The sequence below is a fragment of the Lithobates pipiens genome, unplaced genomic scaffold (genome assembly GCF_037356315.1).
Source record: "Lithobates pipiens isolate NorthernLeopardFrog02 unplaced genomic scaffold, aLitPip1_a1.2 Scaffold_22, whole genome shotgun sequence".
Classification (NCBI taxonomy): domain Eukaryota; kingdom Metazoa; phylum Chordata; class Amphibia; order Anura; family Ranidae; genus Lithobates; species Lithobates pipiens.
Window position 1 is genome coordinate 28,000,689 of NW_027507784.1, and position 26,623 is coordinate 28,027,311.

General features: G+C 42.0%; 1 protein-coding gene across 1 annotated transcript; it reads right to left on the bottom strand.

Annotated features, from left to right (window-relative positions):
* Positions 1–1,784: 1,784 nt before the first annotated feature.
* On the bottom strand, positions 1,785–24,938 carry LOC143923483 (interferon-induced very large GTPase 1-like). Its single transcript, XM_077447169.1, has 3 exons — positions 24,774–24,938; positions 16,610–16,920; positions 1,785–7,184 (listed from the first exon to the last, which is right to left on the bottom strand). Exons 2-3 carry the CDS (start codon positions 16,899–16,901, stop codon positions 2,452–2,454), a joined length of 5,025 nt encoding a protein of 1,674 aa, XP_077303295.1. The 5' UTR covers positions 16,902–16,920; positions 24,774–24,938; the 3' UTR covers positions 1,785–2,451.
* Between the last annotated feature and the right edge of the window lie 1,685 nt (positions 24,939–26,623).

Sequence of the window (26,623 nt, forward strand, 5' to 3'; positions counted from 1 at the left end):
GGCGGCCGGCCACTCCTGATAAGGTTCACCACTGTTCCATGTCTTCGCCATTTGTGGATAATGGCTCTCACTGTGGTTCGCTGGATTCCCAAAGCTTTGGAAATGGCTTTATAACCCTTTCCAGACTGATAGATCTCAATTACTTTCTTTCTCAATTGTTCCTGAATTTCTTTGGGTCTCGGCATGATGTTTAGCTTTAAGGCTGGGTTCACACTGCTGCGGGGGGAGATCCGGATGTGATTCACACCGTAAATCACATCCGATCTCCGTAGCGATGCGAGTTCAGCCATACAGATAGTATGGCTGAATTCACATCGCTTCCGCAGCAAACTCGCACGGGACCCTTTTTTTGGTCCGCAACAGAATCGGATCGCATGGGGGTTCACACCATGCGATCCGATTCCTGTGCGAGTCGGCAGATCACACTGCGATATGCGGACGGAACTGGGGGTGTCATTAACATATCATTGACACTCCCAGCCGTCCGCATAGGGCAGTGTGAACTGCCGGCGGGAGTAATGCGATGCGGGAAAACGCAGCGGATTTGCGGCATTCCCGCATCGCAGCGGTGTGAACCTGGCCTTAAGGATCTTCTGGTGGACCTTACTGTGTCAAGCAGCTCCTATTTAAGTGATGCCTTGATTGTGAACAGGTGTGGCAATAATCAGGCCTGGGTGTGGCTAGAGAAATTGAACTCAGGTGTGGACAACCACAGTTATAGTATGTTTTAACAAGGGGGGCAATCACTTTTTCACACAGGGCCATGATGGTTTGGATTTTTTTTCACCTTTAATAATAAACACCTTCATTTACAAATTGCATTTTGTGTTTACTTGTGTTGTCCTTGACTATTGTTTAAATTGGTTTGATGTTCCGAAACACTTAAGTGTGACAAACATGCAAAGGAACAGGAAATGAGGAAGGGGGCAAACACTTTTTCACACCACTGTATTTCACATGACGATTCATAAAAATATGATAAAATTTAATTCTCATTACCAATTCGTACTTTGCATAGAGATGACTGCATTCCCACAGTTCACGGCATGTAAAGCAGAACATTGATTGCACAAGATAAATGTAAATTAAGATAACAAGGTAATTTGAAGTTACTGTGTACCAAATTTATATTGGTTGAGGCCATTGTATCTATTTCTTATGTTTGATTTTTTTTTATATTTTCATAAACATTTTTATATAAATGACCCAAAATATGGTTTAAACAGATTTTATTTTTTATCAGTTTAAAATGTTTCTGAAAATCACAACATCAGTGCTTCACACTTATAGTCCCATTAATAAGGAATTCTTTGTCTTAAGGCTCAATCCCAACCAAAACATTTTAGTTACTTTGTATATTGTCTTATAAGATTGGAACTTCTGTAAAAATGGTATTACTATCTGTCCTCATCAGAAAAATGTATCCCCACTTCCTGACCCAGAAAGAGTGGGAGTCAGAGGGACAGAAGGGACACCTATAAAATAAGTATAGCACTTTGTTAGTAGGAAAATGGCCCCTGTGCACTTAAAAAGACGATCACCATTGGATCCTAGAAATGACCAAAATCATCATGAGGGGCAAAAAGTCTGAACAGTGAAGCAGGGTATCCAATAAAGGGAGATGATAGCTGCTTTTGGTCTGCAATCTCAACTAGTAAGGTGAAGGGAATGTAGATTGTCTAGAGGTGGCTTTTAACCCCTTCGTGTCTGTTAAAGTGTGATGTTCAATCCCCACTCAGGCCTGGGAGATTAGCCCATTGAGACAATGACACAAAACAACTAAGTTTCTCCGAGCAAATCTAATCTTTATTCTTTGGTGTGAATATTTAAAGGGGGCTTTCAGAAAGTACCGCCCATTGAACGTCTCATACAGATTATCCAATCATATACAAGTACAGCCTACAATAAAAGTGAAACTAGTGATTCCTCAAAATCATGTGCTTTCCAAGAAACGAAACAACTGAAAAAAGATAACAGTAACATGAGAGACGAAACTAGATTAGCAAAACTTGAACATATATATTTGTGAAGTGGGTGTTAGAGAGACACAAAATGGAAACCAAATTTCTTAAAGAATGAAAGCGGTTAAGCTAAATATCCCTTCAGTAAGGCACCTATTGAATGTGAATGTTGTGTAGTTCACTCATCCATATTACCAATGAAGTATGCAGTAAGGCTGTAAGATTACAGCTGGCTGTGATAGTCTATGTTTAACACCTGCATAATATGCAGAGTCCTTTCTGGTTCCACCAGTGGCATAGGATACTTCTATGTAGATCTAGGCTCATCTAATTGAATCTAATTGTTAAGTGGTACAAGTCAGTAGATTTAGATATTTATACAAGAAGCTGGAAGCATACGGTATACCAAGTTGAAGAATCAGTTTTGATGCATGTAGTAGGTGAACAGTTTCTTACTGCTTTATCAATGGTTGCTGATAACATAGGGATGTTAGTCCATGTTGAACACTTGCATTACGTTGTTAAGAGCTTGAACTTCAGTAATTTTCTCCCAGTCTTCTGGAAGTTTGGCTGGTTTTGCTTTGTATTCTTCTGCAAACTGCTGATTAAACAGGACAAATATAAATTTCCAGTAGTCTGAGCACTCAATGCCGGGGTCAGGCTGAATGGCCCAGTCTGGATAATATGTACGGTACTCTTTGTATGGGTGCCATTTTCCTTCTGTATCTGAATTCTTAAAGTTGTTTGTAGATACAACAAGTGTGGTACAGATGTCTGTTATCAAAGTATCATCACCATGCCATCTATATTGTCCCAATCCTGTTGATCTGTGGATAGATGCAAAGTGATGTGTATGTTCTCCACCTCCTGCTTCACAAGGGACTTTACAGAATGGACACTGTTTGCCACAACCAATCACCTTCCTGAACAATTCATCCTGGGGCTTCAGTGTCACTTTGGAAAGTACAGACTCAATATCCAATGATCCCAGCTCTGTTAGAATTTGTTCCTCTGTCAGTGTGAGGAAATGTTGAATGTCAGATGAAAACTGCTCAACTGCAGTTGTGTTATGGAAAGTGACCACCTTCATCTCATTCTGTGGTATTACCAGTTCCTTTTGTAACATGTCACAAACTTTTTCTAAAAATGATGATATAGTAGGCATTTCTATGCATGCTTTGTCTTTAAGTACAGTATCTATTTCCATCGTTATGGAGGAGACAAGAATTTTGCATAAGTGATTTAACTTGGCTGAGCTCTTGTACTTTTTGGTGATGTAACTTAGTATCCATGATTCTGAAAACTTTTCATATGAAAGAATATATTCAACATATTTCTGGAAAGACATTTCTTCCAACAGCTTTTCAAGCATCTTACACTGAAAAAAGCTTCTGCTACTAAAAATGATATTTTCAGAACTGTGTAAAATGTCATCCACAATTTTTTCGCCAAGATGTTTATAGACATAGTTGGTAATTGCCGGTTTGATACATCGTTCACAGAATTGTTTAGCTCTGTTCTGTCTTTCACCTTTCTCTTGAAAAATACTGAGAAATACTGACAAGTATTGAGGTCTCAGGCTTTCCAGACATTGCGTTGGGTCATTATTTTTGATAAATGTATCGTGCAGTTGCTGAAACCTTTGAGCTGCATTTCTGAGAGTGATCAGTTTGATATCTAGCTCCAGTTCTCTTGAAGTGTGAAGATTGGCAGTACTTTCAAGTTCTTTATTGATCTTGTAGAGCAATTCTTGGCTGTAAGTGTCATCATAATCTTCAGGAGTATCAGCTTTTTCTTTAACATACTTATTGCACATATCTATTAGAGAGACAGCAAAATTCTCTACGCTTTCAAAAGTTTGACTTTCAATGCCCAATTTGTTCCTGACCCGATCCCACCAAGAGTGATCAATATACTTTTGATCCATTTTAAAAGTTTGTTGACCATAATCTTGTAGACTGTTTATGCCTTTTAATTTTTCATGTACAGCAGGTCCTCTATTGCTCAGGTCATGCCTCAGTTGTTGTAAAATCAGATGATCGATATCGTGTCTTTCTAATTTCTTTATCTTCAGATCTTTCAATGTCTTCTTCCACATTGACTCAAATTCCTGTTCTACTTTCGTAGAACTGAACTTAGATTTATTCTTTTTACCAGTTTCTAAAAGAGAACTAATTTTTTTTTCTATTAACAATTGATATTGACTCTGGATGTTCTGGATCTCAAACTTCCCTTTCTGGATAGAAATTGCCTTGTTACATTTATTCAGAGCATTTCTTTCAAGTTCTCGCCGTAGGAACTGTACACTCATTCTGAATTCTTCTCGATAACGTTCTATAAGATGAACATTTCCAGACTTACTGTCAAAATATTTGTCTAGTAAATCCAGCATTTTATTTTCCTCCTCAAAAACCAGCTGGTGAAGTTCTTTTGTGTACTGTTCACTGACGTGCATCTCCAGACTCTCAGCCGACTGATTTTTTATATTATTTTCTGTGCTGGTGACAAAGTTGTAGACTTTTTTGCCGAATTCCCATTCCCAAAGGGAAAACTGCATAGACAGATTGTTATAAGCTTCAGCTACCAGACTGTTCTTAAAACTGAAGATGAATTTTTCATGTTTTACTCCTTTCCACAAGCTTTCTATCCATGTAATAAATCCATTTATGCTGTAAGCTGAATTTTGGGTTTTCATGAACTCAAATAAATACTTCTTCAGCTTTAGCACATTTTCACTGTAACCAGAGTTTACTGGAGCCATTGGAGGGACCCCTTGCCACAAACCAGGAATGTACCAGCTGTGTTTCTCCAAATCGTAGTCTATCACATCACTAAAAGACGTGATTCCATCTTGCTTCTCCATTTTTGCAGCCACTTTGGTCATTTCATCCAGTTGTTCCAGAAGTTTCTTCCTGTCTCTCATGTTCTTTTCATGAGCAGACACGTCACTCACATTTTGGTGTACAAACTGGCAGTTGGGTTTCCTTCCTACTTCTTTCATCCGAAGAAAAGCGTGGACCACAATCTGCAAAATATCTTTCATTTCAGTTGAATTTTCCATGGCCATATTGACAATAGTGATATCACTCAACCCAACTACTAGTGTGGCCAGTTCATTGTCATGTTCATAACTGTCCTCTAGGGAGGCCAACTCTGGAGCTTTCAGCCCCTCAGTGTCAATCACGATAATGAATTTACAGCCTAGTTGTACTTCAAAATCCTTTTTCACCTTTAGTAAAGTCATAAAAGCCCCTCTAGTGCATCGTCCACTGGCCACTGGGAACTGCAGACCAAACATGGTGTTCAGAAGGGTGGATTTTCCTGTACTCTGCACTCCCAGGACTGTTATCACTCTAATTTGACTTTTCATTTCTGTCTTGTTGCTTAATTCAGTCAAGACATCGGTTATCCACTTCATCGGGATGTTTGAGGCATCCCCATCTATGAGCTCCAATGGAAACCCATCCAAAAGAAGGTCAGCAGCAATTTTTGGAAGTTCTGTAAACTGCGCTCTCTCTGCTGGAATAATTTCTTCTTTAACCATAGAACACTCAGCCTCATAAAACTGTCCTAACTCACGGATGAAATGTTCAATTCCTAAAGAGCTGTCGGATATTTTTTGGTCAACCTCTTTGAGTTCCCCAGAACTGTTTGACTTGCTTTTACATTTCTCTTTGTACTCAACTTGTAAGGCAGTAAGATTCTTCCTAGCGATGGTATCCAGTTCTAATTTCATCCATTTCAAAAAATATTGTTTCTGCACCTGAGACAAATGAGTGATTGCAGTAACAAAGAGCATTATAGGATTGGGTAAATCATGCTCATGTTGTTTTTTGTGCAGTGCAATACGTTTCTGTTCCAGTTCATTTCTATATTGTTGGGCATCTTTGTTACCTTGGTTTATCATTCTGCAAAGTTCCTTCTCTACTTTGGACAGCTGTTTCCACAGATCTCCCTGTAGTTTTAGTGTTTCTTTTTTATACCCTTCCACATCGCCTATTGTAGAGGTAATAACACATGCACATGCTCTTGCTTTTTGACAGTCGGGAAAGTTCTCATCCACATCTATCTTGAGCCCATTTGTCTGTGTTTTCATACTCTCTAACGATGGTTGTTGTCTCTCTTTGTGTATTAGGTTTTTGAGGATGCTTTGTATCTTTTTCACAAATGCAGCATCATTTATTTTGTTCCGTTTGATTATCAATTGTTTTTTACTAACATGTAATGTTTCCATTAATTGTTTCAAACAATTCTTGGTTTCTTGGTTTATCTCTTTGCCAGGTCCTGGGGTAACAATGAAATAAAACTCAGTGTCTGTGTTATTACAGGTGGACAACAGTCTGACTTGGTTCTCACAAATGTCCTCAACAAATATGAAGACAGCTGACGACACTCGAGTCAGAAACATGAACTGGTTCCAGCTGGACTCCAGGTCTCCACGTAGGTTGGTCACTGAGATGGGTTCTTGAAAAACATCAGAATTATCACAAGGAAAGTACCATGAAACTTCCACCAGCCCATCAGATATTTTTCTCTTAATGTTACCACCTTCCATTTCATGGTAGATAAAGAAGTTATGTTGTTGTTGGGCTGGGTTAAGGATCTGGTTCAGGGTTTTAGATTTGGATAATTTATTTTCCCCTAATCTGACAAAAGAGACAGTTGGCATTGGGATATTCACCACATTTTCCTCTCTGAACCCTTTACTGTCTAATAATGAATGAGGTCGCCACTTCTTTACAATGCCCCTCATTGCCCACAGCAAGAAGGTGCAGCGTGACCCGTCACCAACTGGGGGGAGCAGCAGAGGGACTGCAAACTGACACATGGACATTTTAGTAGCAATCTCTTGCTGTAGAAAACTGTCTGAGCAATGCAAGAGAACACAAAGGGCATCCAATGGGTGGATAGTACTTGAGGTATCATGCGCAACTTTAAGTACATCAAACATATCATCATTATCATCACCATCAACATCATCATTATCATCATCATTATCTTCTTGACTAGTTGGATCTTTTTTCAGCTGAGTGCTTCGTGAGGACCTATTCAAAGCCATGAGGTTTCTCAAGAAGTACCACGGAATTTCGTTAATATTGCGAAGCTCAACATCTTTCAGATCTTCCGATCCAATGCTCAGGACATCAGATAAGGTCACTTTAGAAGTCAAGTATTTTTTCATATTCAGCTGTTCTACAAGTTCTTGAAATTCGCTTTTCTTTTCTACGTGTAAAAAAAAAATGTATTACGTTTCAGAAATACTGTGCTCTAAAATCAGTCTTATGAATATTGTCACTGAACCTAAGACAATATATTGAAATAGAGATGCTGTATATACCGTGTTTCCATGAAAATAAGACCGGGTCTTATATTCATTTTGGCTACAAAAAAACACACAATTTTCAGGGAATGTCTTATTTATTTACAGTATGTACAATAATCTACATTTATTCATATACAGTCATGTCATCATGACGATCTTAAAGTGGTTGTAATCCTAAAATATCTGTCTATCTATCTTATATATATATATATATATATATATATATATATATATATATATATATATATATATATATATATAGTCTCTGACAAAAGTCTTGTCGCTTGTGTACAAATTGACCTGAAGTGCCGCTAAAATATATTTCTAATCAAGATTTTGTTACAAGAAATGGGTCATTTTAATCCCAACAGCTTTTGTAATAATGTTTCAGTGCAAAACGAAACTGACAAAAAGTATTCTAATATTCACAGCTTTGTAAAGCCCATTGAGACAATTTTTGCCAAGACATAAGTGTTGTCTCCTTGTTATATGAGCTTCACCTGTGACTAATAATGGATCAATTAGGTCTCAGGTGTGTATAAAAAGAACACCAGTACACTAGACCTTCTCAACTGCAACTAGACCTCTGCAAACATGCCTAAGATTCACCCAGAGACTAAAGTGTTGCTTATCAAGAGGCTGAAGACCAGATCCACTGCTGATGTGGCAGACACCTTCAATGTGTCTCAGCGTCAAGTTCAGAGGATAAAAAAAAGATTTAAAGAGACTGGAGATGTTTTGGACAAGGCCAGGTCAGGCCGACCCAACAAGACAACTGCTCGAGAGGACCGTTTGTTGGCTCGAAAATCTAAGGCCAGCCCATTTTCCACTGCAGCAGAGCTCCGCGAGACCTGGTCACCTGAAGTCCCTGTGTCAACCAGAACAGTTTGTCGGATTCTGTCTCGAAATGGCCTCCATGGTCGAATCAGTGCCCATAAGCCAGCACTAAACAAAAACAATTGAAAAACTGTGTGGCATTTGCCAAGGGCCACAGCCTGCTAAAAGGATGGACTCTGGAAAAGTGGCAGAAGGTGGATTTTTCAGATGAATCTTTTGTTGAATTACACCACAGTCACTGCAAATATTGGAGGAGACCTACTGGAACCCGCATGGAGCCTAGATTTACCCAGAAAATAGTGAAGTTTGGTGGAGGCAAAATCATGGTCTGGGGTTACATCCAGTACGGGGGTGTGCGAGGGATCTGCAGGGTGGAAGGCAACATCAATAGTCTAAAATACGAAGAAATCTTAGCTACCTCTTATATTCCCAACCATAAAAAAGGCCAAATTTTGTAGCAGGATGGTGCTCCATCGCATACTTCCATCTCCACATCAAAGTTCCTTAAGGCAAAGAAGATCAAGATGCTCCAGGATTGGCCAGCCCAGTCACCAGACATGAACATCATTGAGCATATGTGGTGTAGGATGAAAGATGAAGCATGGAAGACGAAACCAAAGAATATTGATGAACTCTGGGAGGCATGCAAGACTGTTTTCTTTGCTATTCCTGATGACTTCATCAATAAATTGTATGAATCCTTGCCAAACCGCATGGATGCTGTCCTTCAAACTCATGGAAGTCACACAAGATATTAAATTTGGATCTCACAGCACCACTACTTAATTTGCTGACATATTTTTGGATTTTCAGTAAAGTTGTTCAATTTCTGTATAGGCGACAAAACTTTTGTCTGGCCAAAATTTGACCTGTCTGTCTTGATTAAATTATAAATCTTCTTTCAGTGAAACTAATTTATTTCAGTGCATTAAACATCATTTGGGAGGGCTTTAGCTTTTCATATGAGCTATTTCTAACACCAATTGATTAATTAAAAGTCAGGTTAATAGCAGGAGTTTCTACAAAATAGAGAAGCGACAAGACTTTTGTCAGGGACTGTATATATATATATATATATATATATATATATATATATATATATATATATATATATATATATATATATATAACGGTATGCGAGCTGAGGTCATATTTTACCTCGCATTTGTTCTATTGTCAGAGACTGGATTTTTCCAGCCTCTTTGGCAGGCTTGGTTCCGGTTTGGGTCTTCTGGTCCACTTGAGTCCATGCTCAGGTGGGCTTTAAATGACCAGGAAGAGCACAGAAGTGCTCTGGCCTGAGACTCAGAAGGGAATCTGAGAGAGAGGAGCCCTGGTTGATTGGATTGCAAACAAAGGTTTGCTTTACCTCATGTTTTGTGGGTGACGGGGACCAGCCCCACACCGTATAGAGAGCAGTGTACTGCTTAGTTTAGCGCCGGATGGCAAGGATTTGTTTTACTGTTATGTTTATTTTTATGACTTTGCAAACCACCTTTAAATAAAGCTGCCAACCTGCCAGATTTTAAAGAAACTGCCTGTACCCTGACCTTCATTTTAAGAATAGGTGATCCTCACGAGCTAATCTCCCCACACGTGGTGAACTGCTACAGGCCAATGCAGATCAGCGGGAAACCAACCGGCAAGTCGCAGAGGCCACTGCAGCACAACAGGCCACCCAGTAGGAGTTGAACCAGCAGTTCACAGAGGCTCTAGTGGAACTGAAAAAGTGTTCCGCACCTCCTGTGCCAGTGGAACCAAAGATGGTACGTGCCTCCTACCACCCACAGAAAATGACACCTGTCGATGATGTTGAGGCATACCTTGTGACTTTTGAGAGAGTTGCTGTCCGCGAAAGATGGCCAAAAGAACAGTGGGTGGGTCTGTTGGCCCCATTTCTGACAGGAGAACCTCAAAAGGCTTATTTTGATCTGGAACCAGTTAAGGCCAAGGACTTTGAGACTCTGAAGACAGAGATACTCGCACGCTTGGGTGTCACTATGGCAGTCTGGGCCCAGCGCGTGCATCAGTGGACCTACTCCAGCAACCATCCACCCCGTTCTCAAATGTACGACCTGGTCCACCTCACCAGGAAGTGGTTGCAGCCGGTGGCCTTGACAGATTTTGGTGCGTGTAGTAATAGACCGGTACCTGCATGCGCTCCCTTCTGCTCTGAGGAAGTGGGTCAGACAGGGGGACCCCAAAACTCCAAACCAGTTACTACTGAGGACTTGGTGAACCCATCTATACCCCACTTTGGTGTGTTTAGGGGAACAAGATCTCCCAACTGTTCTGGTAAGACTGTTCTGGAGTTCAAGAGCATGGGGAAGTTAGATAAGACTGTTGTTACGAGACTGTACGTCCTAGACCTGGAGACTGGCCAAAGAAGCCAGGAAGGTCTTTGGTACTGTTAAGAGGACTGGGGGTAGAGCATATACGGTGTTTTAGTTGCCATGCATAAGGGCATATTGCTGCAAACTGTCCTATAAATGATGGACTTATCCAATATGATTATGCTTATATTTAAAGACGCATGTCTCTGTTTGCACAGGTCGCATGTACTGCATCATGTCAGACTCACATTGAAAAAACAAATGTGTGTTATTTCAGTGGATGGGAAGCCACTCACAGCCCTGCTAGACTCTGGTAGTGACCCTAGTTAGGGATGATTGTATAAACCCCACAAAACTAGACCCCAGTACTATTGGGGTAATTTGCATCCATGGGGACACCCGGGACTACCAGACAGTGGTGGTTGAGGTTGATACCCCCTGGTGCAGTGTAACACATTCAGTGGGGGTAATATCTTCGCTGCTTCATGAAGCTTTAGTGGGGAGAGATTTTCCCAATTTTTGGAATTCATGGGAGAGCAAAGGTAGGGGAAGCATGGGGAAGCATGGAAACTCTCACCAGACCCCTTTTGCCAAAAGGAAGGGGATGCGGTTGGTGGGATCAAGGAATCTGGAGATCCTTTCCCTGTCGTGGCTGGGGGGCCAGAGGACCTGGAAGCTAGCTCCCAGCCCGGGGGAAATGAACAGGAGACCCCCTCTGACCCTGACAATGAGAGTAGCCAGAATGTGATACTCAACTTAGAGGTCAGGAGAGAGGAATTCTGTACCGAGCAACTCTGAGAGGCCACAGTCATGAGAGCCAGAGAAAAAGTTAAGATGGTGGATGGGGAACCGCTGGATCCTAATTGGGGGGATGTCTCTCCCCTACATGGCTCTTTAAAACCACTAACTGTATCAGGTGATAAAATGGGGAGAGGACGTGGTAGAACATCTACTGGTTCCCAAACCCTTCCGTAAGGGTGGTGCTAGACATGGCCCATGGTCATGTAATGGGGGGACATCTTGGTATCAAAAAAGAAAACAGGGAGAGAATCGCCCAGAGATTTTTCTAGCCGGGGTTGTATGCAGATGTCAAGGAGTACTGTGAATCGTGCCCCGAGTGCCAAATGTCGGCACCGTCACCACATCTTCGCAGTCCTTTTGTTCCTCTACCAATAATCAAGTTCCATTTGAGAGAATTAGCATGGACCTGGTGGGGCCGGTAGTGAAGTCTGCCCAAGGTCACCAGCATATTTTGGTAATCCTAGACTATGTGACGAGCTATCATGAGGCCATTCCCTTGCGTAAAACCTTGGCTAAGGCTATCGCCAAGGAGCTAGTCCAGGTGTTTAGTCGAGTGGGGATCCGCCTTGCAGTAAAAAGACTTGCTGGTTCGAATCCCAACCACGACACTACCTGCCTGGAGTTTGCATGTTCATGGGTTTCCTCCGGGTACTCCGGTTTCCTCCCACACTCCAAAGACATGCAGGTAGGTTAATTGGCTTCTGTCCAAAAATTGGCCCTAGTATATGAATGGGGACCTTGGATTGTGGGCTCCTTGAGGGTAGGGACTGATGTGAGTGTGCAATGTACAGGGATAGGGACAATTGTAGATACTCACTTAGGTTGAACTGGATGGGCTGGTGTCTTTATTCAACCTTACTAACTATGTAACTATGTAGATGTTGCCAAAGAAACGTGGGAAGGAGAGGCCACCCCATATAGAAGCATCATAGAGCATGTCTCCTTGATGCAAGATCGAATTGCAGCTGTCCTGCCCCTGGTACAAGAACATATGGAGCAAGCCCAGAAGGCTCAGAGGAGGGTCTATGATCGGGGTGCCAAGGTCCGTACTTTCAGCCCCAAGAGCTGAGTGTTGGTAAATGTAAAGCCATATATAGAATCCCAGAGGCCAGGTGAGAGGCAATCGCAAAGGAAATCAAAAATATGTTAGAGTTGGACGTGATAGAAGAGTCCCATAGTGAGTGGTCGAGTCCAATAGTGCTGGTCCCAAAACCTGATGGCACTATCAGGTTTTGTAATGACTTTAGGAAACACAGTGTGTCTAAGTTCAATGCTTGGTTGGGACAGGCTCGATACATAACAACCCTAGACCCAACGAAAGGCTGTTGGCAAATACCGCTAACTGAATCGGCCAAGGAGAAGACTGCCTTTTCCACTCCTGTGGGCTCGAATTAGTACAAGCGGATGCCTTTTGGTCTGCATGGAGCCCCTGCATCATTCCAGCGAATGATGGACAAAACTTTGAGACCACATCGCACGTAAGCAGCTGCTTATTTGGACGATGCGGTCATCCACAACCCAGATTGGGAACCGCACCTTCTTTAAGTACAAGCAGTGGTAGATTCCCTTAGGAAAGCAGGTCTCATGACCAACCCAAAAAAGTGTGCCATAGGCCTGGAGGAGGCCAAATACCTTGCGTACCTTATTGGCCCGGGACTGGCCAAGTCTCCGACCAATAAAGTTAAGGCAATTCAAAAATGGCCCCAACCGGTAAGCAAAAATCAAGTTCGGCCCTTTCTGGGCATTACGGGGTAATACAGATGGTTTATACCCAACTTTGCCACCATTGCCGCCCGTCTGACTGACCTGACGAAGGGTAGAGGGTCGGTCATGGTTCAATGGAATCCTGAAGCCGAGGAGGCGTTCCAGAAATTAAAGCAGGCCCTTTGTGTACTACTGGTGCTAGTGACCTCGCACTTCACAAAGGGGTTTGTGGTACAGACAAACACCTCTGAGGTGGGATTAGGGGCTGTACTATCCCAGAACAGAGATGGAACACCCAGTTGTATACCTGAGCCGGAAACAGAACAAGCACGAAAATAAATTATGTCATTGTCAAAAAGGAGTGTCTCACTATTAAATGGGCCTTAGCCCTTGTACACGCGGTCGGAGATTCCGACAACCAAATCCGTCTGAGTAATTCCGACGGATTAATTCCGGAAGAGGTCCGGAAGTGATTTTGCATACACACAGTTGGACTAAGTTGTCGGAAAATCCGATTGTACATAACGTGATGACATTATTTCGTTACGGCGGGACTACGTTCAGGCTAGTAGCCAATAGCTTTGGTCTAGGAATTTGATCTGAGCATGCGTGGCACTTTGTCCGTTGGAGTAGGCTACACATGATCGGAGTATGTCCGATAGGAGCATTTTGTCAGAAAATTTTACCGGCAAGTTGGAAAAATTGGTCCGTCGGATATTCCGACGGAAACAGTCCGATGCAGACCACACAGAGTCAGAATATCCGACAAAACGGTCCGATAGGAAACATTCCGACGGAATCTCCGACCGTGTGTACAAGGGCTTAGACTCCCTGAAGTATTAATTGTTGGTGAGGTCATTTAAGCTGGTCACCAACCATGCTCCCCCAAAGTGGATGTGTGACAACAGGGAGAAAAATGTTGGTAACAAGGTGGTTCCTGGCTTTACAGCCCTTTAAATGTACAGTAAAACATAGGCCGGGCAAGCTCCAAAACAATGCAGATGCACTGTATGTTTGGGACAATTGCTCAGCCGCAGGGGCTTGAGCAGAGGTGGAGGATATGCGACGGTATGCAAGGTGAGGTCATCGATAATCGCTATATATTTCACCTCGCATTTGTTCTATTGTCAGAGACTGGCCCGGATTTTTCCAGCCTCAGTGGCAGGCTTGGTTCCGTTCCGGGTCTTCTGGTCCACTTGAGCACAGCGGGGCTCTGGCCTGAGACTCAGAAGGGAATCTGAGAGAGAAGAGCCCTGTTTGATTGGATTGAAAACGAAGGTTTGCTTTACCTCATGTTTTGTGGGTGAGGGGGACCAGCCCCACACCGTATAGAGAGCAGTGTACTATTAAGTTTAGCGCCGGACGGCGAGTATTTGTTTTACTGTTTTGTTTCTTTCTATCGCTTTGCAAACTACCTGTAAATAAATCTGGCAACCCGCCGATTTCAAGAATCTCCCCACAAAATATATATATATATATATATATATATATATATATATATATATCTCCTAATCCTTCAAAGCTTGTCCTGTCATTTACCCCTCTCTATGTTCTAAAAAACCTAGAATAAAACAATAAAACATTTTTAATCACTTGCCGACCAGCCGCCGTGATTAGCCGATGCGCGTAGACAGCAGCCACGATGTCCGCCGGCCACCCGCGATCACTCCACAGAGAGCCAGAATGGGGATCTGTCAATGTAAACAGACAGATCCCCGTTAAGAGTTGATCGTCTGTTCCTAGGATCTCTCTCTGTATTCCCAGTCAGTCCCCTCCCCCCCCCCCCCCCCACAGTTAGAAACACCTTGCAGGGAACACATTTAACCCCTTTATCACCCCCTAGTGTTAAACCCTTCCCTGCCAGTGACATTTATACAGTAATCAGTGCATTGTTTTTATAGCTCAGATCGCTGTATAATTGTCACTGGTCCCAAAAATGTGTCAAAAGTGTTCGATCTGTCCGTTGCAATTTCGCAGTCCCGATAAAAATCACTGATCATTGCCATTACTAGTAAAAAAAAAAATAATATAATATATAATAATATAATATAATAATAAAAATGCCATAAAACTATTCCCTATTTTGTAGACGCTATAACTTTTGCGCAAACCAATCAATATACGCTTATTGCGTTTTTTTTATTTGTTTTTTTGTTTTGTTATTTACCAAAGATATATAGAAGAATACATATTGGCTGAAACTGATGAAGAAATTTTTTATTTTTTATTTTTTTTTAAGGGATATTTATTACAGCAAAAATTCAAAAATATTGTATTTTTTTTCAAACTTGTCAGTATTTTTTTGTTCATAGCACAAAAAATAAAAACCGCAGAGGTGATCAAATACCACCAAAAGAAAGCTCTATTTGTGGGAAAAAAGGACGTCAATTCTGTTTGGGTACAACGTCACACGACCGCACAATTGTCAGTTAAAGTGACGCAGTGCCGTATCGCAAAAGATGGCCTAGTCATTAAGGGGTCAAATCTTCCGGTCCTTAAGTGGTTAAAAAAGTTCCTGTACCCCCTGTCTTCTCTCCCCCTGTCAGCCCAGGAGTTAGCATTATGACATTCTGTAATCTCAAAAATAAACCTAATGCCGGCCACACACGGTTCGAATTTCGAAAGAATTTTCTTTCGAAAATCGTATCTAAGAATTTTCGTATGAATTTCGCACCATTAGTGGGCTGCAGCAACAGCCGATTTTCGTGTGGAAATAAAATTTGAGGAATCGGACATGTTGGAAATTTTTAGAAAAACTAACGATTTTCTAATCAATGATGGGAGAATCGTGCGAGAAACGTAATAAGAAAAGAAAATGTACGGAGATAAAAGAAAATTTACGGAGAGAAAAGAAGATTCCCAGCTAAGAAAATTCTTTTCTGTAGCAACATGAGGTGAAATTGAAGGCTTGGTCGGCCGAATTTCGAAAATCAATGGTGGCATCATCAGATCACAAAAAAAAACGAATTTTCTGATTTTGAAAAGAAAATTTGTTCGAAATTCGACCGTGTATGGCCTGCATAAGTTAACCACTTCAGCCCTGGAAGATTTTACCCACTGCCTGAGCAGAGCACTTTTTGCGATTCGGCACTGCGTCGCTTTAACTGAAAATTGCGCGGTCGTGCGATGCTGCACCCAAACAAAATTGGCGTCCTTTTTTTCCCACAAATAGAGCTTTCTTTTGGTGGTATTTGATCATGTCTGCACCGCAGAGAGGAGGGGGAGATGAGCGGGGCTTCAATTCCCCCCCCCCCCCCACATCGCTGGACCCTGCGACAGGTAAGTGTCCGATTTATTAAAAAGTCAGGAGCTGCAGTATTGGTAGCTGCTGACTTTTCATATTTTTTTTTTTTAAAGCGAAACTCCGCTTTAACTACAGTACATTTGTGTACTACAAAACATCTCTCTCATGTTATGGATAAGAGAGGCAGGTGCTCTGTAGCTCTGAAACACATCTAGTCTTTGGGTGAAAATGCTACTCCTCCATAGGTACATGATGGTGAATGAGAGTGATTGCATTAGGGCAGTTGTATGTTACTTGCAGAATCACCAGGTGAAAAAATAAAAATAGAGCAGCCATTACATCTATGGCGTATATAATAATGTGTTATTTTGGGGGGGGGGGGGGGGCTCCTTAGCAAATGACTTACCCTCTTTATGGTAGAGAGGCAAACTGGACAATGCAGGGAACCTGGTAATCATAACCTGCAGATGATCCAGAAATTTTTTTGAAGACGATTCTCCCTTCTGTAGTATAATATCGATCATCTTCCCACTTTTGAAAGGAATATTCTCATTAAAGAGATCCAAGACTTCGTCCAAGGACAGAAGATCGAGTGACTCGAGCACCTCGTACAAACCATATACATTCTTTTCAAATATAAATATTAATTTATGCTTCAGATTCCTTATAGTCTGCGAGGCTTCCTCGGTAGAAGACATGTTGTGCCGTTTTCAAAGTCTGCAGGTAAAGAAGAACAAATAAAACTTTAATACATTTTTTTTTGTAAACCATTAACCACTTCAATACCGGGCATTTTCACCCAGGCTAATTTTCAGTTTTCAGAGCTGTCGGAGTTTGAATGACAATTGCGCGGTCATGCAACACTGTACCTAAATAAAATTTTTATTTTTTATTTTTTTTTACCCACAAACAGATCTTTGTTTTTGGTGGTATTTGATCGCCTCTGGTTTTCATTTTTTGCGCTACTAACAAAAGAACGACAATTAAAAAAAAAAAAAATATATATATATATATATATATATATATATATATATATATATATATATATTATAATATGTATGTATTATAATATATATATATATATATATATATATATATATATTATTATATATATATATATATATATGTATATATTATAATACATACATATTATAATATATATATATATATATATATATATATATAGATATAAATATATATATATATATATATATATTTATTTTTTATTTTTATTTTACCAAAGATATGTAGAAGAATACATGTCAGCCTAAACTGGGGAAAAAATTCGTTTTTTTTTTTTAAATTAGGATATTTATTATAGCAAAAAGTAAAAAAAACAAAAAAAATTATATATATATATATATATATATATATATAATTTTTTTGGTGTTTTTTTTACTTTTTGCTATAATAAATATCCTAATTTAAAAAAAAAAAACGATTTTTTTCCTCAGTTTAGGCCGACATCTATTCTTCTACATATCTTTGGTAAAAAAATAAATAAATAAATGCAATAAGCTTATATTGATTGGTTTGTGCGAAAGTTATAGCCGCTAAAAAATAGGGGATAGTTTTATGGCATTTTTATCATTTTTTTACTAGCAATGGCGGCGATCTACGATTTTTTTTTTATCGTGACTGTGAAGGATGTGAAGTGCTTAAATATATTATTTCGAAAGGAGCTTTCAAATTTGGACTGAACCCATGTTTAGTCTGAATTGTATATGTTCAGCATTTGGGTAAACTAAATGAGATGTTCAGCAACCCACCAACCTGATCATCAGGCTCCAGTGGGCGGCCGAACACCCCATTCTTGGCCATTTGCTGAACATCAGGAAAACAAAATGAATGCCCATGCTCAAAGAACTGCACATGCAGGCAGAACAGTGCACAGAACCAGGGTAGGACAACGGCGATCTTCCAACCCCCGCTGCCCCCACCCTCTGGATAGGAAGCCATCAATTCACTGATAATGTGCCATTTGAGAAAGCTGCTTTACCTTGGCCCCTTAGTTCCAGTGAAGGGAACTTTTAAGGAGTCAGCATACCAAGACATTTTGGACAATTTCATGCTCCCAACTTTGTGGGAACAGTTTGGGGGATGACCCCTTCCTGTTCCAACAAGACTGCGCACCAGTGCACAAAGCAAGGTCCATAAAGAGTCCTGACCTCAACCTGATAGAACACCTTTGGGATGAATTAGAGTTGAGACTGCGAGACAGGCCTTCCTGTCCAACATCAGTGCCTGACCTCACAAATGCTCTTCTGGAAGAATGGTCAAACATTCCCATAGACACCCTCCTAAACCTTGTGGATGGCCTTCCCAGAAGAGTTGAAGCTGTTATAAGTTAGTGTTGGGGACCACAGATACCAGGGTGCTGTGGCGAGGCTCTGAGACGTACGCATGCATTGGCAAATGTGTGCAGACTAAACCCCTGCTTTTAAAGAGGAAGTAAACCCTGATGGGTTTACTTCCTCTTTCATTCCCTGCAAAGGTAAAGCATAATGGACTACTATGCATCGCGATGTCACCGCTATCCCCTGTAGTCTGACGCATCCATCTTCTCAGTGGGTCTCGCTGCTCCCGTGCTGTTATTCGGCGAAGCCGCGATGGCGTCACTCCCGTGCATGCGCCACTCGCGGCATATCGCCGTTGACCGCGGCACGCTCAGTGCGCCTGCGCGCCGCTGTAGACAGCGGTGCCTGTCTTTTGGCAAATATCTCTAAGCCCTTGTACACACGGTTGGAGATTCCGGCGGAATGTGTCCTATCGGACCGTGTTGTCAGATAATCCGACTGTGTGTGGTATGCATCGGACTGATTCCGTCGGAATATCCGTCGGACCCAATTTTCCAACATGTTGGAAATATTTCCCGACCAACTGGGCCGATCGGACATACTCCGATCAGGTGTAGAGAATTTTGATCGGACCAAGTGCCACGCATGCTCAGATCAAATTCCTACATCAAAGCTATTGGCTACTAGCCTGAATGTAGTCCCATCGTAACGAAATTACGTCAACACGTTCTGAAAGATCGGATTTTTTCACCAACTTTGTCCGACCGTGTGTATACAACAGTTTCGGACAAGATCCGACGGACAAAATCCGACGGATTTGGTTGTGGAAATCTCCGACCGTGTGTACAGGGGCTGCCTGTAGGTCAAAGTTGGTTGTAAGGGTTTACAACCACATTGATGCATACTTTTAGACAGGTTGATTTGGTTGTCTGCGAGCTGGTCGGTGAGGAAGCTTGTTCTTTTTCCCCTTCGATTTATCCTTGGCCCTGTTTTTACCCTATGTCGCCTCCCTAATTCTGCTTACTGCGATGGCCAGTTATAGATAGGGGCAGTGGTGCCTGTTTTTGTTGAAGCTGTTATACCTGCAAAGGGTGGGTCAACTCAATATCGAACCCTCCGGACTAAGACTGGGAGGCCATTAAAGTTTATGTGTGTGTAAAGGCAGGTGTCACAATACTTTTGACAATATAGTGTATGTGTAATTTAGAACAGCATAAAGATCATCAATGCTGTGCAATGTGTAGAAGTGATCAGAAGTTCTGATATTTCTCTGTAGTCTGAATAATGTACATTAGATCTGCAGGGTTGCTATATTATATTATATTATATCTTATATTACTTTAGAAAAAAAATCATATTATATTACATTATGTTATATTAGCTAGTTAAAAGTGAGGCTATCCTGTAAACGAACATCCTTCAAATACCATTTCATATTCCCATACACTACAACGGCTCTACTATATCTGCACTTTCCCACACAGGGAATTATAAAAGTACATTTAGATATCAGGAATCTGCAAAGATACATGTAATATGTAAGCTGTAGGGACAAATGGAGAAGATAAATCTAGTGCAGCCCTTCTCAACCTTTTCAAGACCCTTGAAATAACTTTCCGGTCCCAGGGAACCCCCCTTCTAAAAATTACTTTAAAGCGGGGTTCCACCACCGTTTTTTTTTTTCTGGGGGGGAAATGACAAGGAGTACGATTTTGAATAGTTCCACTTACTTGTGCCATGCTAAAACTCTCATGCTGCCTTTTTTCCGACTTTTTCCAAGTTTATAAAATCGTCTCCTGACGGTTTCCATCTTGCCGGTGGGCATGTGAAGCCCACAGGCATTCTCTTCCGGGGACACCGCGCTGCTGATATCCCAGCATGCACCGCCCGTTCAAGCGCCGATCTCGCGCATGCGCAGATCAAACAAATCTGAGCGCTGACAATAACTGGGCGCCACACAGACTCCTGGGAACTTTAACCACTTGCCGACCGCCGCACGACGATATACGTCGACAGAATGGCACGGGCAGGCATATGGGCATATATATACGTCCCTGCCTTCCCGTGGGTGGGGGGCCAGATCGGGCCCCCCCCCCGGTGCCAGCGGCGGTCGGTATCCGTACAGGAGCGATCCGGGATGAGGGGGCGGCCATTCGTTCATGGCCACCCCCTCGCGATCGCTCCTGACGAATGGAAGCGAGGCGTGACATCACTTCCTCTCCTGTAATGTAAACACAGGCAGAAGAAGTGATGTAATCTCTCCTCCGTGTCGGTATTTTTTGTTCCAGCACCGAGGAGAGAGGATCGGTGAGTTGCACCAACACGACACTACACAGTAGAACATGCCAGGCACACTCACATCCCCCCTTCACTCCCCGATCACCCCCCCAATTACCCCTGCCCCCCCAGTCACAGTGACACCAATTGCATTTTTTTTTTTTTTTTGCGTTGGTGTCATTTGTGACTGTAATAACTGTTAGGGTTAGCCCCCTTTAGTTCTAAGGTACCCCCCTAACCCACCCAATAAAGGTTTAACCCCGTGATCACCCCCCATCGCCAGTGTCACTAAGGCTGGGTTCACATTGCAGCGGTTTATGAGAATGGATGTGATTCGCACCGCACTGCAGTGCAAATCACATCCGATCTCTGTGCGATTCGAGTTCAGCCATACAGTTAGTATGGCTGAATTCGCGTCGCACCCGCCGCAAACTCTCACGGGACCCTTTTTTTGGTCCGCAGCAGAATCGGATCGCATGGGTGTTCACACCATGCAATCCGAGTTTGCAGATCACACTGCGATATGCGAACTGATCTGGGGGTGTCATTAACATTTCACTGACACTCCCAGCAGTTCGCATAGGGCAGTGTGAACTGCCGCCGGGAGGCATGCGATGCGGGAACCCGCCGCGGATTTGTGGCGTTCCCGCATCGCTCCAGTGTGAACCCAGCCTAATAAGCGATCGTTTTTCTGATCGCTGTATTAGTGTCACAGGTGACGCTAGTTAGGCAGGTAGGTATTTAGGTTCGCCGCAGCTTTTTATAGCGCCAGGGACCCCCATATACTACCGCATAAAGCCCCCTGATTGCCCCCTAGTTAACCCTTTCACCAGTGATCACCATATAACTGTTACAGGTGACGCTGGTTGGTTAGTTATTTTTTTATAGTTTCAGGGCACCCGCCATTTATTACCTAATAAAGGTTTAACCCCCTGATCACCCGGCGGGTGATATAAGTTTGAGGGTCAGATAAGGTCTGCGTCGCCCCAGGCAGCGTCAGGTTAGTGCCAGTACCGCTAACACCCACACGCAAAGCATACACCTCCCTTAGTAATATAGTATCTGATCAGATCTATATTAGCGTCACCAGCAGTTTAGGTTTCCCAAAACGCATTGTTAGCGGGATCAGCCCAGATACCTGCTAGCACCTGCGTTTAGCCCCTCCGCCAAGCCCAGATCAGCCCACCCAAGTGCAGTATCGATCGATCACTGTCACTTACAAAACACAACACGCATAACTGCAGCGTTCGCAGAGTCAGGCCTGATCCCTGCGATCGCTAACAGTTTTTCTTGTAGCGTTTTGATACAGTCGCTGACAGCCTAGGTGCTTTTTTACCTGTGAGTCTCACTAGTGTACCCCTAAATTTAGGGTTGTCTACTTTCCAAAATGGGGTCATTTGGGGGGGGTTTGTGCCATCTTGGCATTTTATGGCCTTCAAAACTGTAATAGGTAGTGAGGAGTGAAGTCAAAAATTTACGCCCTTAGAAAGCCTGAAGGCGGTGCTTGGTTTTCGGGGCCCCGTACGCGGCTAGGCTCCCAAAAAGTCCCACATATGTAGTATCCCCGTACTCAGGAGAAGCAGCAGAACTTATTTTGGGGTGTCATTTCACATATGCCCATAGCATGTGTGAGCAATATATCATTTAGTGACAACTTTGTGAAAAAAAAATAAAAATAAATAAAAGTTTGTAATTTTCCCGCAACTTGTGCCAAATATAAAATATTCCATGGACTCAACATGCCTCTCAGCAAATAGCTTGGGGTGTCTACTTTCTAAAATGGGGTCATTTGTGGGGGTTTTGTGCCATATTGGCATTTTATGGCCTTCAAAACTGTAATAGGTAGTGAGGAGTGAAGTCAAATATTTACGCCCTTAGAAAACCTGAAGGCGGTTCTTGGCTTTCGGGGCCCCGTACGTGGCTAGGCTCCCAAAAAATCCCACACATGTGGTATTCCCGTACTCAGGAGAAGCAGCAGAATTTATTTTGGGGTGTCATTTCACATATGCCCATGGCATGTGTGAGCAATATATCATTTAGTGACAACTTTGTGAAAAAAAAATAAAAAAAAATTAAAGTTTGTAATTTTCCCGCAACTTGTGGCAAAATATAAAATATTCCATGGACTCAACATGCCTCTCAGCAAATAGCTTGGGGTGTCTTCTTTCTAAAATGGGGTCATTTGTGGGGGTTTCGTGCCATTTTGGCATTTTATGGCCTTCAAAACTGTAATAGGTAGTGAGAAGTGAAATCAAAAATTTACGCCCTTAGAAAGCCTGAAGGCGGTGCTTGGATTTCGGGGCCCCGTACGCGGCTAGGCTCCCAAAAAGTCCCACATATGTGGTATCCCCGTACTCAGGAGAAGCAGCAGAATTTATTTTGGGGTGTCATTTCACATATGCCCATAGCATGTGTGAGCAATATATCATTTAGTGACAACTTTGTGTAAAAAAAAAATTTTTTTTGTCATTATTCAATCGCTTGAGGCAAAAAAATAAAATATTCAATGGGCTCAACATGCCTCTTATCAATTTCCTTAGGGGGTCTACTTTCCAAAATGGGGTCATTTGGGGGGGGGGGGGGTTGTACTGCCCTGCCATTTTAGCACCTCAAGAAATTAGATAGGCAGTCGTAAACTAAAAGCTGCGTAAATTCCAGAAAACGTACCTTAGTTTGTAGATGTGACAACTTTTGCGCAAACCAATAAATATACAGTTATTGACTTTTTTTTTTACCAAAGACATGTGGCTGAATACATTTTGGCCTAAATGTATGACTAAAATTGAGTTTATTGGATTTTTCTAATAACAAAAAGTAGAAAATATCATTTTTTTTCAAAATTTGCGGTCTTTTTATGTTTATATCGCAAAAAATAAAAATCGCAGAGGCAATCAAATACCATCAAAAGAAAGCTCTATTTGTGGGAAGAAAAGGACGCAAATTTTGTTTGGGTACAACATTGCATGACCGCGCAATTACCAGTTAAAGCAGCGCAGTGCCAAATTGTAAAAAGACCTCTGGTCATTGACCAGCAAAATGGGCCGGGCTGAAAGTGGTTAAAAAAAGGATCCCAGGAGACAGTGCGGCCAAAAGGAAGTGCAGATCCCGACCATATCCGCAGCTGCACCGCCCATATCCGGAGACTACAGGAGACCAGGAAATTGAAAAAAACAAATAAAGAAGATGGTAGCAGCAAGGTAATGGGGATATAATTAAATTACACCCTATTACAATCTTAAGCCTCATACACACGATCGGGCTTTGTACAAACTTTCCCGTGGACTTTTGTACAAAGGGCGTGGTCCACAAGTTTGTATTGCATACACACGATCAGACTTTTTGACAACAAACACGAACGTAGTGACGTCACAACGTACTGACGACACTTCAAAAGAGGACGTTCAATGACTCCAGCGCCACCTTTGGTCAACTTCTGTATTGTAGTCTGATCTTTTGCATTGGTTCTGAGCATGCCTGTTTGTACCTTGCCGATGCTTTTGCGTACACACGATCGGACTTTGCTCTATTGGACTTATGTTGTCAAAAAGTTTGTCCGTTCGCACAGCCAACAAAAGTCAGATGAAAACAGAAAAAGTTTGTCCGATGGAGCGTACACACGGTCGGATGTTGCTCCAAAACAGCTAATTTGCATGTTTGTTGTCAAAAAGTCCGACCGTGTGTACGGGCCTTTAGGGGCATAGTGGTTAAAATTCGGGTGGAGCTCCGCTTTAACTACAACTCATGGTATGTTAGTGAGATGGTCAGTGGGAAGAGTGGTCCATATGCTTAGGGCCATTGGGAAGGATTACCCCTATACAGATAGCTATAAAGATCAATGGTGTCAGTGGGAACTTCTCTGAGATGCAGAAATCACTCATTGCTGACGGAGCCCCTAGCAACTTCTGGAGGAACCTTAGGGATCCATGGAACCCTGGTTGAGAAACCCTGACCTAGAGGATAAGAAAGAAGAATTGTCTGTAATTGTTTTCTACTGACCTTCCATCCACCGTCCTGTTCTGGAGAGAGGAGATCTGGATATATGGTGTCACTCAGCTCCGTTCTCATATATATATAGGGAGGGGGTGGAAGGGAAATGCAGAGCGATTCCTAAGAAACGAAACTAACATCTCCAGTATTTGGCTGTGGATTTATTGTTTGCTGCTCTGATGGCATCCCTCCAGATAGAAACAAAGTCTACTCCATTCGCTTATTTAGCTTATTTTTACATGGATACCTTTTCTTAAAGCGGAGCTCCACCCGATTTTAAGACAATAGCTCATGCTGATTAAATTGATTATCTAATTTAAAAGCTGAACTTTTTTTTTATTTTTATTTTTTGATACTGTACCTTTTTTGTTTTTTTCTTATTCTGTCTAGTTCCTGGATGTGGGGATTGCAGATATGGGCGGGGATAGTGTGGCTATTTCATCATTTCCTCTATCTTCCTCTCACTGTCTCCTGGGAGCTTTCATGATTGTTCCCAGGCAGCCTGGCGCGAGTTATCGCGTGATCTTGACGGTGGGTTGACGGCGCTCCGAATTCAGGTCACTGCGCATGCGCGAGATCGGGATACAATGCGCAGTGCATTCTGGTACATCAGCGTCACTTTATCCAGGAAGAGGATGCCTGTGGGCTTCACACGCCCACATACATTTTTGTAATGAAACACTGCGCTATTCTTACCAAAAAGTAAATATAAACCACACAAGAGAGCTGCTAACACATCACCGGGGTATCAAGTGTAAAGTAAACAATGTTATAAGAAAGTGTAGCGCTTCTCACAGCTTCAAATATCAAATATCCTTAATCTTACTTATAAGTGTAAAGTTACAGTGAAAAAAACCCACTATAAAGTAGTGCTCATAACACAAAGATTCTTACATAAATTGCATATATCAGTGACTCAAAAAAAGAAAGTTTTACCAAAAATGTCCAAGAAACAAAATAAAGGAAGAAAAAAGGAGAAAAAACAAAGTCCCAAAAATACAGAGTCCTTTGTGTACGGTGTCTTTGTATAATCCGCAAGTGTGTAGGAAATATATTACACCTCCTTTCAAAAAGATTCATGCATTAGTCTCGTGAAGTTCCCGTCACCAGGCGAATTGGAGGCTTACCGGAGTTATTGGATCCTCACAAATTTACATTTGGGGGATCATACAAGCTTTTGCAACTATGTGCAGATTCTCACAGCAGCCAGTTATCCAGGGGGACCTCAAATGTAGACAATCACTTCATATGTTGAGAGGTATTTTAACTCCAGCCAGATATACCCATAGGCATGTTAAGGACATATGAAGAAAGAAACAGGGACCAAAAATAGCGTAATTCAGTTTTTATAGAAACATATAGAAGATAAAAGTACAAAACTCACATGTGTACAGTAGTTTGCGCGCTTAACAGGATAAAACACAGTTGCAGCAGAGTCCCGACGCGTTTCGTCATAGAAGACGTCATCTGGGGTACTACTCAGCTGCAGCTTGCTCACTTAAATACCAAGACCCCCAATTAGGCACAGATTCATTCCGCCCGTGTCACCGGAGTTCATTTCCGGTATAAAATGGCCGCCAGCATGCGTTCCACACCTCATTATAAAACCATTCAGATAAACCAAGGTTAACCTATATTAAATTGAATTATATATAAGTCCAAAATTTATGGCCATAGTGGACCTCTTATAAAAGGTAAACTTCATATTAAAAAAGCAGCTAACACAGCTGCAAGGACTATAAGTCCGATCGTATCTTTCCCAGGAAGGCGGACAGATGCTTCCGGGTTAGTATGTATTATAGCCAATCACAAAAGAAACAGCAATTGGTGCGAACGTGAATGCGTTTGTTGCGGTCGTC

Excerpts from the sequence above, each read along its gene's own strand:
- LOC143923483 (XM_077447169.1), bottom strand. The coding sequence starts at position 16,901 with ATGTCTTCTACCGAGGAAGCCTCGCAGACTATAAGGAATCTGAAGCAT. Across the intron at positions 7,185-16,609 it reads GCCTCTCTACCATAAAGAGG|AAAAGAAAAGCGAATTTCAA; the intron begins GTAAGTCATTTG and ends TTTTACACGTAG.